Below are 15,057 nucleotides of genomic sequence, written 5' to 3'. Positions count from 1 at the left end.
CACCCTTTCTTCGATTTTTCTTGCCATTTTCCAAAGCAGTGATCAGCTAGCTGAATAAGCTTTTCATTATGGATGTAGGGGTTGAATGGAGGCTTGGACATCTTTGTAACTGACCCCACACCTCTGCTGGTCTCTTGTTCAGGGCTAATCCCTCTCCTCTCCTGACTGAGAGAACTTTGGGACGGAGTTCTAGGACTTCTAGGAGTTTACTAGGACTTTGGAAGGGAAAGGACAACGTAAGTGCATTTGATCCATCAGCCTCATGTAATGCGAAGTTCTTCAGCCACTTTCTTATATAACCCTGCACCACAAGCTCACTTTCTTTTCTTTTTCTTTCTTTTATTTTCCATTTTGTCATGAACATTTCCCCTTGCTCAGAAAAGTAGAGAGAATAAAATAATGAGCCCACATATCTAATTATAAGAGTTGTGGTAATGTTTGCAATAATATTTACTTCAATGCATTTTCCGGTGGTATATTTAAAGTAGATTGCAGGTATCAGTTTGTAATAAATTGAAAAGACCTCTTCAAAAAGTAATATTATATCACTGTCATCCCGTTGCTCATCAATTTGCTCGAGCACGCACCAGTAACGTTTCCATTGTGAAACTTGTTGTTACTGTTTTGGCATATCAAATACGCCATGGGTAGTTTGCCAGGCTCTGCCCTGTGGGCGGGATACTCTCGGTAACTTTCCGGCCTCTCCAAGAGGGGCGGAGGAATCAAACCCCGGTCGGCTGTGTGCAAGACGAATGCCCTACCCATTGTGCTATCACTCCAGCCCATGATATTATACGTTATATACAGTGTTATGTACTAAATTATATACTATGATATAGTTATATGCTATATTATATAATGTCCTTGTAATACAGATAATATAGTATATTATACATATAATACCATGAACACAATTAACCAGCTCACTTTCATGTACTGCAAGAGGAATAGGAAGCCCCATAGTAGTTGTGAGAGCCTTCAAAAGACCCTGTGAGGGCCAGAGAGATAGCTCAGAGGCCAGAGCGCATGATTTGCATGCAGGTGTCCCAGGTTTGATCTCTAGCATCTCCTGGGCCCATGAGCACTGCAGGGCATAATTCAAAGTACCAAACCAGGAGCAGCTCTTTCCAGAACCAACCAAGTGTATCCCCTAAAAGTAAAAGAACATTAATTATGAATAACTTTGTAACATTGTAATTCACAGTGATTCCATTTGGGAAAAAAAAAGATTTTTTAAAAAGTAAAAGAAGGGCTGGAGTGATAGCACAGTGGGTAGAGCATTTGCCTGCACGCGGCTGACCCAGGTTTGATTCCCAGCATCCCACATGGTCCCCTGAGCACCGCCAGGAGTAAGTCCTGAGTGCAGATCTAGGAGTAACCCCTGTGCATCGCCGGGTGTGACCCAAAAAGCAAAGAAATAAAATTAAAATTAAAAAACAAAAAGAACTTTTTAAAAAGTATGTGAAGACCAAAGCAATAGTAGGGTGGGGAAGGCACTTGCTTGCAGCAACCAATCCAGGTATGATCCCTGCCACCCCATATGGTCCCCTGAGCCATATCAGGAGTGATCCCGGAGCTCAGAGCAAGGAGTAATCCTTGAGCACCTTGAGCACTTTTCTTTTTTCTAAAAAAAAAGAAAGCCTTTGGGACTGGAGTGATAGCACAGCGGGTAGGGCGTTTGCCTTGCACGCGGCCAACCCGGGTTCGAATCCCAGCATCCCATATGGTCCCCCAGCACCACCAGGAGTAATTCCTGAGTGCATGAGCCAGGAGTGACCCCTGTGCATCACCGGGGGTAACCCAAAAAGCAAAAAAAAAAAAAAGAAAGAAAGAAAAGAAAACCTTTACAGTATGGAAAAACAACTTAAATGTCCATGTCCATCCAGCAGAGACTTAGTTAATCATTATATATTTTATGAGTCAGTGGGGAGTATTAAATATGATAAAGTTTTTTTTATACATGGAAAGATGTCTGTGTTACTAGGATTTTTTAATGCAAATCTGCAAATAGTGGATTGAGTCTTCTCCAGTCCCTGCAAAAAAAAAAAATGCACGTCTGTGCCCGCACAGCACAGGATCCTGGCTGGATATACCCCAGAATGCAGAAAGCACCTGCCTTTGCATGGCAGGATTGTGCATGCTGTTTTCTTAATGCACCTTGGTGTTCTCTGAATTGCATCATTGTGTGAGTCTCGGTGGCAAGTGGGCAGTAGTATAGTAGCCCCTGTGACACAGGAGGTGTCCGGGCTCACACTTGTGAGGTATTTTCTTTTTTCTTTCTTTTTTTTTTTTTTTTGCTTTTTGGGTCACACCCAGTGATGCTCGGGGGTTATTCCTGGCTTTGCACTCAGGAATTACTCCTGGTGATGCTTGGGGGACCATATGGGATGCCGGGGATCGAACCCGGGTCGGCTGTGTGCAAGGCAAACGCCCTACCCACTATGCTATCGCTCCGGCCCCACTTGTGAGGTATTTTCTCTGGACTGTAGACCTTTAATCTTTAAACACCATTTAACATGGCGAATGAATGATATTTTTATTTTTCTACACAGAGGAGGTGGTAATGGATAATAAATAAACAGTCACACCAATAGTGTGGTTGTAACGGCACTGAAAAACGGTGGCCTTCCTTTTGTTTTGTGTGTTTTCATTGTGGTAAAATAGGCAAGACATATGTTACCATTTAACTATGTCTAAGTAGCCTTAAATTCACCCATATTATTTTGTAGCCTTTGCTGCCATCTGCCTCCACGCCTCATCATCCTACCAAAACCAGACCCGCTCAACACAGACTCCCACCCCACCTGCCCCCCAGCTCCACAGACCCATTCTTCTACTTTTGTTGCTGAATTTGACTCGATGTGTACCCCACCTCATTTAAGTGAAATTGTACAGTCTTATCCTCTATGTGTCTGGCTTATTCCACTTAGCAAAATGTCTTCAGGGTGCATCTGTGGTGTAGCATGCATCAAAGTTTTCATTCCTTTTGAACACGTAACTGCACTTCCGTTGCAGGCATATGCCACGTGTGCAATATTTTATCTCCCCATTAGCCTTGTGATTATTTAGGTGGATATTTAGGTGGTTTCTGCTTTGGGTTTTTCATTTTTGAATGACTGCTGAAATCTGGTTGAACTTCGTTACTTGACAGCAAAAAAGTTTTCAAAGAAACAGACTCAGGGGTGGGAAGGAAAAACACATCCTAGCAGCAATGTGGATTCACATTGCTTAAAGGGGCAGCTTTCAAAGCAGAATTTAAAAAAAAAATTCTTTTCTTTCTTGATTTTTTTTTTTTTTTAGAATTTTGGCCACATCCACTGGTGCTGAGGGGTTGCTCTTGACTCCGCACTCAGGACTCGCTCCTGGCAGACTTGTGGGATCATATGGGATGCCAGGGATCAAACCGGGGTCAGGCATGTGCAGAGCAAGCACCCTATCCTCTCTACTATCTCTCTGGCTGAAAAACAATTTTCTTTTAAAGTTCAGCCCCTCCCCTTCCCCAAACTTCTTCTTTCACTTATCTTCATCCCTGGCCAACCACCTGATAGAAGTGTAGAAGTATAGAAGTAGTCAAAACAACTAACTTGATGAGCCAGGGATGTGGCTCAGGGGTGAAGCACATGCCTTGTGTTTATGAGACCCCAGTTTCAAGCTCTGGTATTACAGAAACAAATGAACAACTGCAATAACGAAAGACTCACTTTAACTATTCCTCTTTCTACTTTCACCGGTGTGTGTGTGTGTGTGTGTGTGTGTGTGTATGTGTGTGTGTTTACTGCTTGAGAAGCATGTAGCACTACCTTTTGTGTTGCAATTGATTTTCTACAAACTTAGCCATACATAATCAAGATGAATGGTTTGTTTATACACAAGGAATTCATTCCTTCGTTAAGGAAAAAAAATATTTGGGGCTGCTTGGGGTGTATAGCAGAGCCACATATATGTAAAGCATGCTCTCTACCACTGAGTTATATCCCATTCCCGAGAAAAATATTTCTTCAGCATTTACCATGAGCCAGCCGTGCAGCTCCTGGGTCTATTGACTCATCAGTAATTTAGGGTCAGGTGGCCAGGGGGATAACTCAAGGACTGAGCACATGCTTTGAATACAGTGGGATCCCTGACATTCCCCGGGGAACATCCCTAAGCACCATGCCAGGACTTACCCCTGAGCACTGCCAGGTGTGGCCCAAATAAAAATGGGAGCCCAAACAGTGGAAGTTCAACCGGAAGAGCACAGGGCACCTTGAGTACCTCCCTCCCCGACCATGAGGATCCCTATAACAATTGTAATGGGCCAGAGAGATTGTGTAGTGGGTAAGATGCTTGTCTTGGACCCAGCTCTGCCTTGCATCCAGGCTTGATCACTAGCACTTGTGGTACCCTGAGCCCAGAGCCAGGAATAAGCCCTGAACTCAACAGGGTGTGGCCCCAAAACAAAGAAAAGATTGAAATGGAAACATCCATCTTCAGGAGATACAATTAAACTGCACTGTTGCTTGGTGTTAAAATCCAGGCATGACTCAGGGCTGTAGATAAAGAGATTTAGCTTCCTTCCTGCACCGACTCGTGTTTCCATGTCGGTATGAAAATTGCATCATGTCAGAAAAAGGTGCTTATCGGACTATCATCACTGAGGCTTTGCTACTTTTTTTGTGGAGGGGGCTGGGATTTGGGGGATATCTCTTGTTTTGTTTTGTTTCTTGGTGGTGCCAGAGTTTCACGAAGTACAAGTGCACCACCCCAGAGCCACACTCCCAGGCTCCATTGATATTCATTGATTGGTTTGAATTATCACCTTCCTTTGATCTTCTTGTGAGGTTTCGCTTCCAGATGAAATTAACTCTCTGGCTGATGCATGCTCCTTCCATGCCAGCGGCTAGAGCTGTTAACTGAAGTGCAGGTTAAACTGACTGTTCCCTCACTGCATCTTACAACCTGCTTACGCTGTTACCAGGGTCCCTGGAGCCTGAACGGAAGCAAGGGCGGGCCTCAGCTCCACTGGGCCTGGTGGCGGTGCTCATCTTCTCCACCCGTCTTCCCCCTGGGGTCAGTGACCCATTGACCTGCCCTCCCCGGCTCACGGGCAGGCTGGCTGGGTTGCCTTCCCCTTGCCCCCAAACTGGGTGGGTCATGTTATCAGGAAAGTTTATTCTCTTGGTTCTCACTTGCCTTCAGACCGTCATCTGCCAATAGCATAAGCAGCAGCACGTCTTCCAATCACAGTGGCTACACGCCGGAACCCCCTCTGCCCCCAGCCGGAGGGGACCTCGCCAGCCGACTGTCAAGTGATGAAGGGGAGATGGACGCAGCCGAAGACTCGGAGAAGTTAGACTGTCAGTTCTCCACCCACCACCCCAAACCTCTTGCGGTAGGCCTCCCCCACTTCCTTTCCTTTCGTGCCTTTGGCTCCCCTTGGGCGTCTGTGGGATGGAGGCGGGCAGACAGCTCACATTCCTAAGGCAAAACTGCCTGGACTGTGTTCCATCACCAGGCTTTGCCCGGCAGGTAAATGAGCACCTGAGCCAGCCTTATTGAAGATCGCCAAAGGCCAGGCAAGGGCTCTTGGCTGATCATCCTGGAAGCACCTTGGGTGTTTGTGGTCCACACTGCAGTGGTCATACTTGAGAACTGGGGGATGCTCACCTCCCTACCTGTCAGATCTCCAGGTGCAGCCTCCGCCGTGGAGAGTGAGCAGAGCTTGTGGCTTTGGAGCTGGCTGGCTTAGGGGCGTGCCTGGTGCCAGCCCTCACTGCCTTCGCCCCGGCTGGTTTTATTGTTACGAGAAAGTGTGACCAAATGGCACCAGCACTGGGTGGTGTGTGCATGTGTGTGCGTGCGTGTGTGTGTGTGTGTGCGTGCGTGTGTGTGTGCGTGCATTTGTGTGCGCATGTGAGTGTGTGTGCGCGTGCTTGTGTGTGTGTGCATGCATTTGTATGCGCGTGTGCGTGTGTGTGTGTGTGTGCGCGCGCGCTCGTGTGCATGCTGAAAAGAGAAAGCATTTCATGTCAGCACGATTGCTGATTAACAAAAAGGCCATCCCTGGAAAAAGTCTGCACTCAACCTTTCAGGACATTTCGAAGAGGTGGAGGTAGGTGGAGCCATGACCTCGACTCTTGTCTGTGTTTCCTTGATGAGGATTTGAGAAGAGAAGGAAATGAATGGCAGGTGCTGGCGTTAGAGTCAGGGGACACACACACACACACACCACTCCCAACCCCGACTGCTCTGCTCTGCTGCCAGCCTGAGCTCTGGGGTTGAGTCGCAAGTCTACTGTGACTGTCTCCATCCCGTGATCTGTGAAGATGATCTTGCATCACAGCGGGGTGAGAGTCCCTCCTCCCTGTATCTGGGTGAAGAGCAAAGACCAAGCTACTGCCTCTTCCTGAGGCCAAAGTGTCACCCGACACTTTGCCTACTTGATCAGTCTCTGAATAGTCAGGGAAGACGAGACATGTCTCTGACTGCCGGTACTGGAGAACTCAGCTGACACAGAAGACCCACAATGATCGCTTAGTCCTAACACAAGAGGGGTCAGAAGGTAGGTGGGTGTGGGCGTGGCTCAGGCCCTCCCTGACCTTAGGATGCTCTGGAGACCCTTTGTATCCTTCTTGACCTTTCACTCAAGTCTCATTGTGTCAGGCCTGAGTCCAGTGCCTCACCCACCCACAGCCCCATAGTAAACAGGAGAGGATGGGGGTCTGCAGACAGGATCTTCTTCTTGAAACTGTTATCTTGTTTCCTGTCTCAGGGAAGATAATCCCTCTGCAAAAGACCCTAGCATACTTAACCTCACGTCTGTCAAAAATGAGTCCCATGCCTACCTATAGACCAGTGGGTCGCAGGGGAGTGACACAGAGTGAAACCAGCCCTGATTTGTCCCAAGGCCCTGGGCAGAGACCCACCGCCTTCCCTGCTCAGTGCTTCATGTCAGCCTACATATCATGGTTCTTCTGGTTCCTCTAGCCAGAAGGAGTGGGATGGTTACTGACGAATGCACATAAGGACTCGCCTCGGGGCTCACCCAGCCAGCTTCTGCAGCTCTGCGCAGGGCATCTACGCAGTTAGGGGCAGGAGGCTTTCCTTGACTAAGCCCACGTCTTCATTGACTTAGCTGCATCAATCGCAAAGACAAAAAAAAAAAAAAAGGTTTGCAGCTTCCAAGTTTGCATGAGAGACAGGCCTCGTCAAGTGCAGGCCAGACTCGAACCCCAGCAGACATTTGCCCAGATGACACGCTGCCAGGTGACAGTGAGTTCGTCTAAGCAGGTCTGCGTGGGTTGCCCTCCATGCTTCACTGATTGAAACAGAAAGGCCCCTGGCTTATTCATTTGTCTTGTCCTTTCTCTCAAGATCAATGAATGTATTCAATCACTTTTCTAATAAACTTTTATTAGTGTGTGTTGAACCACTGCATCAGAGAAGGAAAGATGTTCAGGCCAGAGCCACGCCCAGTGCTGCGGGGGACCTCGTCTGTGCTAGCGAGGTCCCTCTGCATGTTGGTATCCTTGGTCAGTCAGCACTTAAGGGACAAGAGTCGTCAGACTGGATGGGTGGCAGCCTTTTAATGCAACCTCCACCCCAAAACACACACACAGAGGCACGTGAGCAGTAACAAAACAAAGGGAAGAGCTTGCATTTCCTCCTGAGGACTGTTCCAAGGGCTGGTTCCAGGATGGTTTGCGGACCGAGAGCCAATACAGCACTGTGTCTGGGATGGAGGCCAGGGATCCGCTGGGAGCCGAGGGAAGGGGCTGCGCTTGAGTCATAGAGCCATTTGCAGACTTGCCTGAGCTGTAGGCCAGCCAAATGTCACCTTCTCAGAGGCCACTTCTTCCCAGTTCTGTCGACTGGCCTTCTGGTTGTCCTGACATCATAATCAAATTAAACGTCTCCCCACTCATCTTTTCAGTCATGTGTGTGAAGTGGGATGGTTTTCTCTCAACATTCGTGGGTACTTGTCTGTCTCCAGTACATTATTTAGTCTAAATCTCAGCTGCCCTCCCATTGAGAAGGAAGAGGAATATGGAAGGGCCGCCTTTAGACAATGTTAACAGACTCCGGCATGCAGGCATTGCATTCATCAGCACGGGGGTCGTGACTTCAAGGTGAGAAGAAACCAGAGATGCCTTCAGGGTGCCATGGGAGTTCCAAGTGCCGGGGATGTTCAGACAAAGGCCACTGGGAAATGCGTTGACGGGGGCACGGTGGGAAGGGAGAATGACAGAGAACAGAGGGAACAGCATACACCTAAACGTGGAGGTGCAACGTGGTCCCAGCCGCCTGTGAGTCTCGATGGGAGGTAGGGGCCCTGTCAAGACTGGGAAAGGAAGGAGTTTAGGCGAGTCGGAAGTGAAGTGACTCTGTGGACAATGGAGAAGAAAAGAATGACCCATTGGCAAAAGACCTGGAACGTCAGAACAGGCAGTTGCTGTCTCTGTGAAGAGAGGCAGGGAGCCGCTGAATTTTGTCAGAGAAGAGATGAGAGGCTAATAAGCAGGTGGAGCTGAAAAATCCTCTTGACTGCTGGTGTTGGCATGTGTGTGCGTGTGTGTGCATGCCTGTATATGTGCACACGTGTGTGTGTGTGTGTGTGTGTGTGTGTGTATGACTAAGCAAATAGAGCTGAAAAACTCACTATGGCAGCTGTTGGGGTTTTGGTAGGTTTTTTTTTTCCATTTGTGGTGGATGTAAGACCTCTGCATGCTGACCTGTAGGGTCCAGCCACCTTGAAGGCCCTGGAGTTTTTTGTTGTTGTTGTTGCTATTTGTTTTATTTTTTGTTGCTGTTGTTTTAAACTAAATTACAGGCTCAATCCCAGGTGGAGAGAAGGTAGCCCTTGGTGCCACAGAAAACTGAATGTTGCTGTTGTTTAGTCATAACATGAACATCTACGGAAAATACAGAGCTCAAACTGAAACAGCACAGGAATATTTTTGGCTTCGGTGCTGTGTTGCTTCTCTGTGTAAAATTGTGCCCCTGTGTATATTTATGCAAATGTTATTTTTCTCTCTATGGTTTATATTAGCTTATTAACCTGTAATCAAAATTTAAATGTTTTTTTCCTCACAGTTTTGCTCATTTGGAAGTCGTCTCATGGGACGTGGGTACTATGTGTTTGATAGAAGATGGGATCGTTTTCGACTCGCACTAAACTCCATGGTAGAAAAACACTTGAATTCACAGATGTGGAAGTAAGTGAGCAGTTTTTGCCAATATCAGAGCAGAGCTGTACCCCCCCCCCCCGACACACACACACCAAGAACCTAAACCCCAACTTTCTAAATGAGTGTTGGCTTCTTACAGAAAAAAATGCTCTGCGATAACAATCATAATTAGTCTTAAAATCACGAGTTCTTAATGGTTTGCCGACCGTTTTTCAGAGACACATGATGAGTTAGATCTGCTGTGACTTCTTTGGTGTTGCTTTGTGTCAGTGGTCTTCTAAAGTAAACAAAAAAGGACCTTAGGTGAGAGGCTGTTTATTGAACAGTGTTAGAGGGCCTTTGGGCTATAACTAAGAACATCGGAGGATGTTATGAGTAATGCTTTTGTTTATACTGTTAATGCTACATGGTCTGCACTAATACTGGTCATGGGTCAATTTCTAATCGCTTAATGTCCTGTGGAAAAAAAAGTATGTAGAGCATCCAAGAGGGCAGACGCTAAGGGATGCGATGGAGCTGGTTAAGCTTGTCTTTGGCCCTTCCCACCTGCCTAGAATCTCTCTCCTTACCTCTCCTCATGCTTCTGTCCACCTAAGCCTGTGCTTTGTTCCCTTCTCCAGGGCCCTTCCTTCTCCAGCCCCTCACAGTGCACCGGAGAGGCCTAAGGCGTGAAGCAAACGTTTTCCCCACCCCTCCTTCCTACAAAGGGGAGTCTGGGTGACGTCTTAGTCCCTTAGCACCCTGGCTCCCTCAGGGCTCAGCCCAAATTACAGGAAACCCTTGCCCTGCCCCACGGATGCCCAGTGAAGGCAAAAAAGGCCTTTCTAAGAAATGGGGTGCGGCTGGGCAAAGAGGCTGCCACTTAACCCTCTGCCCAGTTTCCCCTCTATCCGGCAGCAGCGGTACACCCATCCCTTTTCACTATGAATCACAGAAAAACTTTGAGGACTTGCGTTTTTTTCTTTGATGGGGGGGAGGATTGGCACCTAGGGAGGAAGCCCTACCCTGTCTGCATTAGGGTTTACTGTTGACACCCCAATGTAGGCAAGGGCCACAAGAGAAGCTTATCCTCTCTTCCCATTTAAGCAACTGCCCGGCGTGCCCTAAAGGCACCTTGACGGCTGCCAATGATGCCCCTTCCGACGGCAGCAGGATGGCGCTGCCCGTGGGTAGCCCCGCGGTCTGGGTTCCTGGGTGATTCACCCTTCTGCGCTTGTCTCCCCGCCCCCCGCCCCCCCCCAAGATGACAGCCTGCCCCAGGGGGACTCGCTCGCTCCTCTCGCGCCTGTGTTCTCGGAGGTGTCGGTCCCGGACACGTGGAAGGAATGTATTGCTCTGTATTTCGCTGCCTGCTGTCCTGTCAGCTCAAGCTCCATATTCCTTTCCTCCTCAGGCACAGAAACCCGAGTCCCAGGGCCTCAGGTCCCTCCCCCCTTTTCAGGACTTGCCTAACCAACCTTCTGTCTCTGAGCAACATTGGGGCTGCCTGGGTGTCAACTCTGGAGAGCGTAGCGCCTCGCTGCCCTCTCAGCCTCGCTGCCCAAACCCCAGGCCCCCCCGACGGGCCCGACCCTGGAGGGATGGCAGCCGATGGGGGCGTGGAAGACATTAGGAAGAAAAGGAACGGCCAAGACTCTTTTTTCTTTAACAAGCATTTAACTCTGCATCAGGAGACGCCAGCACAGTATTCTCTTGCAGCCAGGTCAGCATCCGCATCTCCATGCCGGCTGTCCGGGGAGGATGGGCACTGTCCGTCATTGATTCGCATCTGTGGGCTTTCGTGGGGGGTGGGGGGTACCCCTATGCCAAGGTGCACAGCTAAAACCAGGGTCCGGCCCAGTAAGCAGGCATCCACCGGTAGCGGCATCCGGAGAAGCAGACTAGTTAGCATGGGGGAGAGGGCTTCCCGGGACAGTGAGCCGCCACCCGCCCTTGCTCTGCTTATGCCCAGCCCTTCCTTCCTCCCTGTCCTTACTTATCCACTTGCGGGATCGTGGGACAGCTGAAGAGAAGGGGGGGAAAAGAGGTGGATGGAGAGACAGCACCCGTCCCTGGGCGTCAGCCTAGAAAGACTGGGGACCCCAGCCCCACTAGCCAGCACGACCTTACACTGTCTCCTGGGGAAATTACCTGGATGCTCCCAGGGAAGCTCCTTCCTGCATCCCTAAGTGACTGCCTGGTGCTTGTCAGTCCCTGCTTATGACAGGCATCAGCCCAACCTCTCTGCTTGCCTGTCTTTCTGCCCAGGCATTAGCTGGGAAGAGCCAAGCCTAGGAAAGGCAGAGAGGGGCTGGAGCGATAGTACAGCAGGGAAGGCGTTTGTCTTGCACACGGCCAAGCCAGGAACCCAGGTTCGATCCCTAGCATCCCGTATGGTCACCCGAGCACTGCCAGGAGTAATTCCAGAGTGGAGTAACCCCTGAGTATCGCCGGGTGTGACCAAAAAAAAAATAAAGCAGAGTCCACTGTGGTCCCTCAGCCCCGGTAGCATGCAGTGGGAACAGATGCAGGGGCCCTAGCACCCAGAGGGAGGCCCGGGACTCTCAGGAAGGGCTGGGCCAGTGGCAGGCAATTCTCAGGGCGTGTCTAGACCTTCCCAAGCTGAGATGGGAGCCCCTGCACAGCACGTGCCATCCCCGACAGTGCGGTTATGTGGCTGCCGAGAACCCACCTGCTCACCATCCTCATCCATCTCTTCATTCACTCATCGCTCATCGCAACAGGTGCTAAGGGAGCACTTGTTCCGTGCCAACTAGGGATTTGTTCCGTTTTTCAAGCTTGAGAGAATGTGGGTTTCCAAGCACCATCCAGATCGTACCTCTCACCGCCCCCCCCAAAAACAAAAAAGAAAGGAAAGAGCTGACAATCTTTTTCTCTTATAGTTGTTCCCTTCCTGGGACTGATGTTTTCAAGGGCACAGTGCTTCTGAGCTCTAGCCGGGAGTGGGGGCCCAAGGCTCCCCTTAGACACAGCAGCGGAAAACTCCCGTCTGCAGAGAAGCAGCCCCGGGGGAGGCACTGTCCTTCTCACTGGGGTCTTTTCCCAGAACTCCCTGCCCCATCCTTGTCCCAGTGCCACAGCCGGGGTGAAGGGTAGCCTCCAGAGGGGAAAAGGGAAAACAAACAAACAAAAACAAAAAAGGGGCCAGAGTGATAGCACAGCGGGTAGGGCATTTGACCTTGCACACGGCTGACCCGAGTTCGATCCCCAGCATCCCATATGATCCCCCGAGCACCGCCAGGAGTAATTCCTGAGTCAGAGCCAGGAGTAACCCCTGAGCATCGCCGGGTATGACCCCCCACACCCCCCCAAGAAAAAAACCAGAAAACAAACAGAGGATCAAAGGGCCGGATCTCACACCTTGCTCCAAGCCTCTGGGCTTGCAGGTCCTGCCACTTTCAAGAGCTGAGCAGTGGTTAAGGCATTTGCCTTGCATGTGGCCAACCCCGGATGCACATGTTGGTCAACCGAGCATGTGGTCCCCTGAGCACAGAGCCAGGAGTAAGTCCTGAGCACAGCTGGGTGTGCCTGGCCACGCCCCCCCAACCCCAACCTCCCCGCACTTCCCCCACCAAAAAGAGAAAGAAACAGCTGCTTCAGAGAAGGAATGCTGCAGCCCTGAGCCAGCTCCGCCTTCAGCTCGAGTTCGGGGTTGTGTGAAGTGCTGGGTTCCATCCTCAACACTGCCCCTCCCCCCGCCAAAAAAAGGCAGAGTTACCGAGAAATGACTGGGGAGCCCCAGCTACATTGAAAATGATTTCAGGGGAAGCAGAGAGGGGAACAAGGTGAGAAGTAAGAGAGCCAGTATATAAATATTCATTTGGAATCACGTGAGTTGGGGAAATCCACAAACAACCTACGCCTTCTAATCCTAAGCTCAAGTGAGCCACTATTCAATAACCAAAAGTCAGTATCCTTTCCTGAGAAGTCAAGTAAAACCTCAAGGGCCCGCTGCTCCTCTGGATCATGAGAGCAGCGATTTGGGGCGTCCATATTTGGGAAGCAGGTGATGCTTTCAACCCAGAAGACAAGAGTTGCAGAGGGACCTGTTTGCTGGCCCGGGCTTCAGACTCTGGGAAACAGGGGATGCTCCCAGGCACCCTCAGCTCCCCAGGTGTCTCTCAGCCTCTCCATCCAAATGTTCTCCTGTGCCCCAAAATCCCTGACGCCCTCTGTGGACACCAGAGACTCTTTGTGATCTCTCCCGATTCCAGTGCAGGCTCAGAGAGACCTGGTCAGAGGATGCCACAGCCCAGGTAAAGCTCCTCTGTGTGCTGGGGCCAAAAAAGATGGCACAATGGCTAGTTCTTGCATGTGGCTAACCTGCCTGGGTTTGCCACCCAGAACCCAGATGGTCCCCAGAGTATAGAACCAGGAGTAAGCCCTGAGCACCTCCAGTTGTGCAAACCTCCCCTACCCCCACAAAAAAAAAAAAAACTAAACTAAAAGCTGTAGCAAGATAAGGCTGGAGAAGGATCTGTCCTGGATCTGGGCATGGTTTCCCAGATCCCAGCCCTCCCAAGGTCTGCAGACTTCAGAACTAAGGACTCTAGCAACCAATCGCTTCCCTGGAAAATATCACAGCCTGGAGGGTCAGGGTGCAGGCAGCCCAGGGCTGGGGGAGAGCCGTTTTGCACAGCTGCCCTAGCAAAGAGCAGGGAGGCTGGGAAGCCCCCAAGGCTGCAGGGCATATCGGAGATGCTCTGACCCATGTGGTGTGCATGTGACAGAGCCCCCTCCCCAGGTTCTCAACTTCCAGCCAGACCCAAATACCAGATGATCTCTTCTCATTAGAACCCATTTCAGGGCTGGAGCGATAGCACAGCGGGTAGGGCATTTGCTTTGTACGCGGCCAACCCAGGTTCGATTCCCAGCATCCCATATGGTCCCCTGAGCACCGCCAGGAGTAATTCCTGAGTGCAGAGCCAGGAGTAACCCCTGTGCATCACCAGGTGCGACTGAAAAAGCCAAAAAAAAAAAAAGAAAAAAAGAAAAAAACCATTTCAGGGGATAGAGAAATAGGACAGAGAAGAAGACCTTGGAAATAGTAAACCCAGGTACAATCCCCAGATGGCCCCCTGAGTCCTTCCAGGAGTGATCCCTGTGCACAGAGCCGAGAGTGAGTCCTGAGTACAGCCAGGTGTGGCCCCAAAACCCAACTCTCACCACCACCCCCCATAAAAAAAGGAAAATCCACCTTCAGGAGCCAGAGAGGTAGAATAGAGAGTAGGGCACTGGCCTTGTATGTGGCTAACCCAGGTTTAATCCCCAGCACTATATATGATCCCCTGAGCCCTGCCAGGAGTGATCCCTGAGCACAGCCAGGTGTGGCTCCAAACAACAAAAATTAAAGCCTTCATTACCACCACCACAAGCACCACTTTCTCTCCCCCAAAAAATGCAAACCAATGGGGACTGGAGCGATAGCACAGCGGGTAGGGTGTTTGCCTTGCAGGGGGCAAACCCGGATTTAATTTCCAGCATCCCATATGGTTCCCTGAGCACCACCAGGAGTCATTCCTGAGTGCAGAGCCAGGAGTAACCCCTGAGCATCGCCAGGTGTGACCCAAAACAAAATAATAATAATAATAAATGCAAATCAAAAGAATGAAATGCTATTGGGGAACTCCATATGCTAAACAACACGTGCCTCTTATTCGTGAGCTCAAATTAGCCGTAATAGGCCAGATGGAAAAAGGAAGCTGAACCCCACTTTTTTCAAAAGTGATTAAAAAAGACGTAGGTGGTTGGGTGTTGCCCCGGGCGGGGCGGGAAGCGCAGGGCCGGGCCATGATTGTGATCCACCATGCTTCGAGGCTTCATCTCCATAGTCTGGTCCGACTGGGCTTTCCTCCGTAGCCCCCACTGCTCCCCCCTTCATCCAGCACCC

The 15,057-nt window shown here is 50.0% G+C and overlaps 1 protein-coding gene across 6 annotated transcripts in view; it reads left to right on the top strand.

Moving 5' to 3' along the window:
• The window catches only part of ATXN7L1 (ataxin 7 like 1), a 273,063-nt gene that overhangs the window by 249,490 nt on the left and 8,516 nt on the right, over nt 1-15,057 (top strand). For 4 of the 6 annotated variants that reach the window (XM_055121044.1, XM_055121057.1, XM_055121061.1 and 1 more), the window contains 3 exons: nt 5,179-5,371; nt 9,073-9,194; nt 10,561-10,869. In XM_055121044.1, coding sequence (XP_054977019.1) covers nt 5,179-5,371; nt 9,073-9,194; nt 10,561-10,869 — 624 coding nt within the window. The remainder of the gene's footprint in view (nt 1-5,178; nt 5,372-9,072; nt 9,195-10,560; nt 10,870-15,057) is intronic. The other 2 variants (XM_004602116.2, XM_055121052.1) reach the window with 1 other exon arrangement.

Source organism: Sorex araneus, chromosome 1, assembly GCF_027595985.1.
Source record: "Sorex araneus isolate mSorAra2 chromosome 1, mSorAra2.pri, whole genome shotgun sequence".
Classification (NCBI taxonomy): domain Eukaryota; kingdom Metazoa; phylum Chordata; class Mammalia; order Eulipotyphla; family Soricidae; genus Sorex; species Sorex araneus.
Note: the sequence above shows the minus strand (reverse complement) of the source record. Positions and strands in the feature narration are given on the sequence as shown.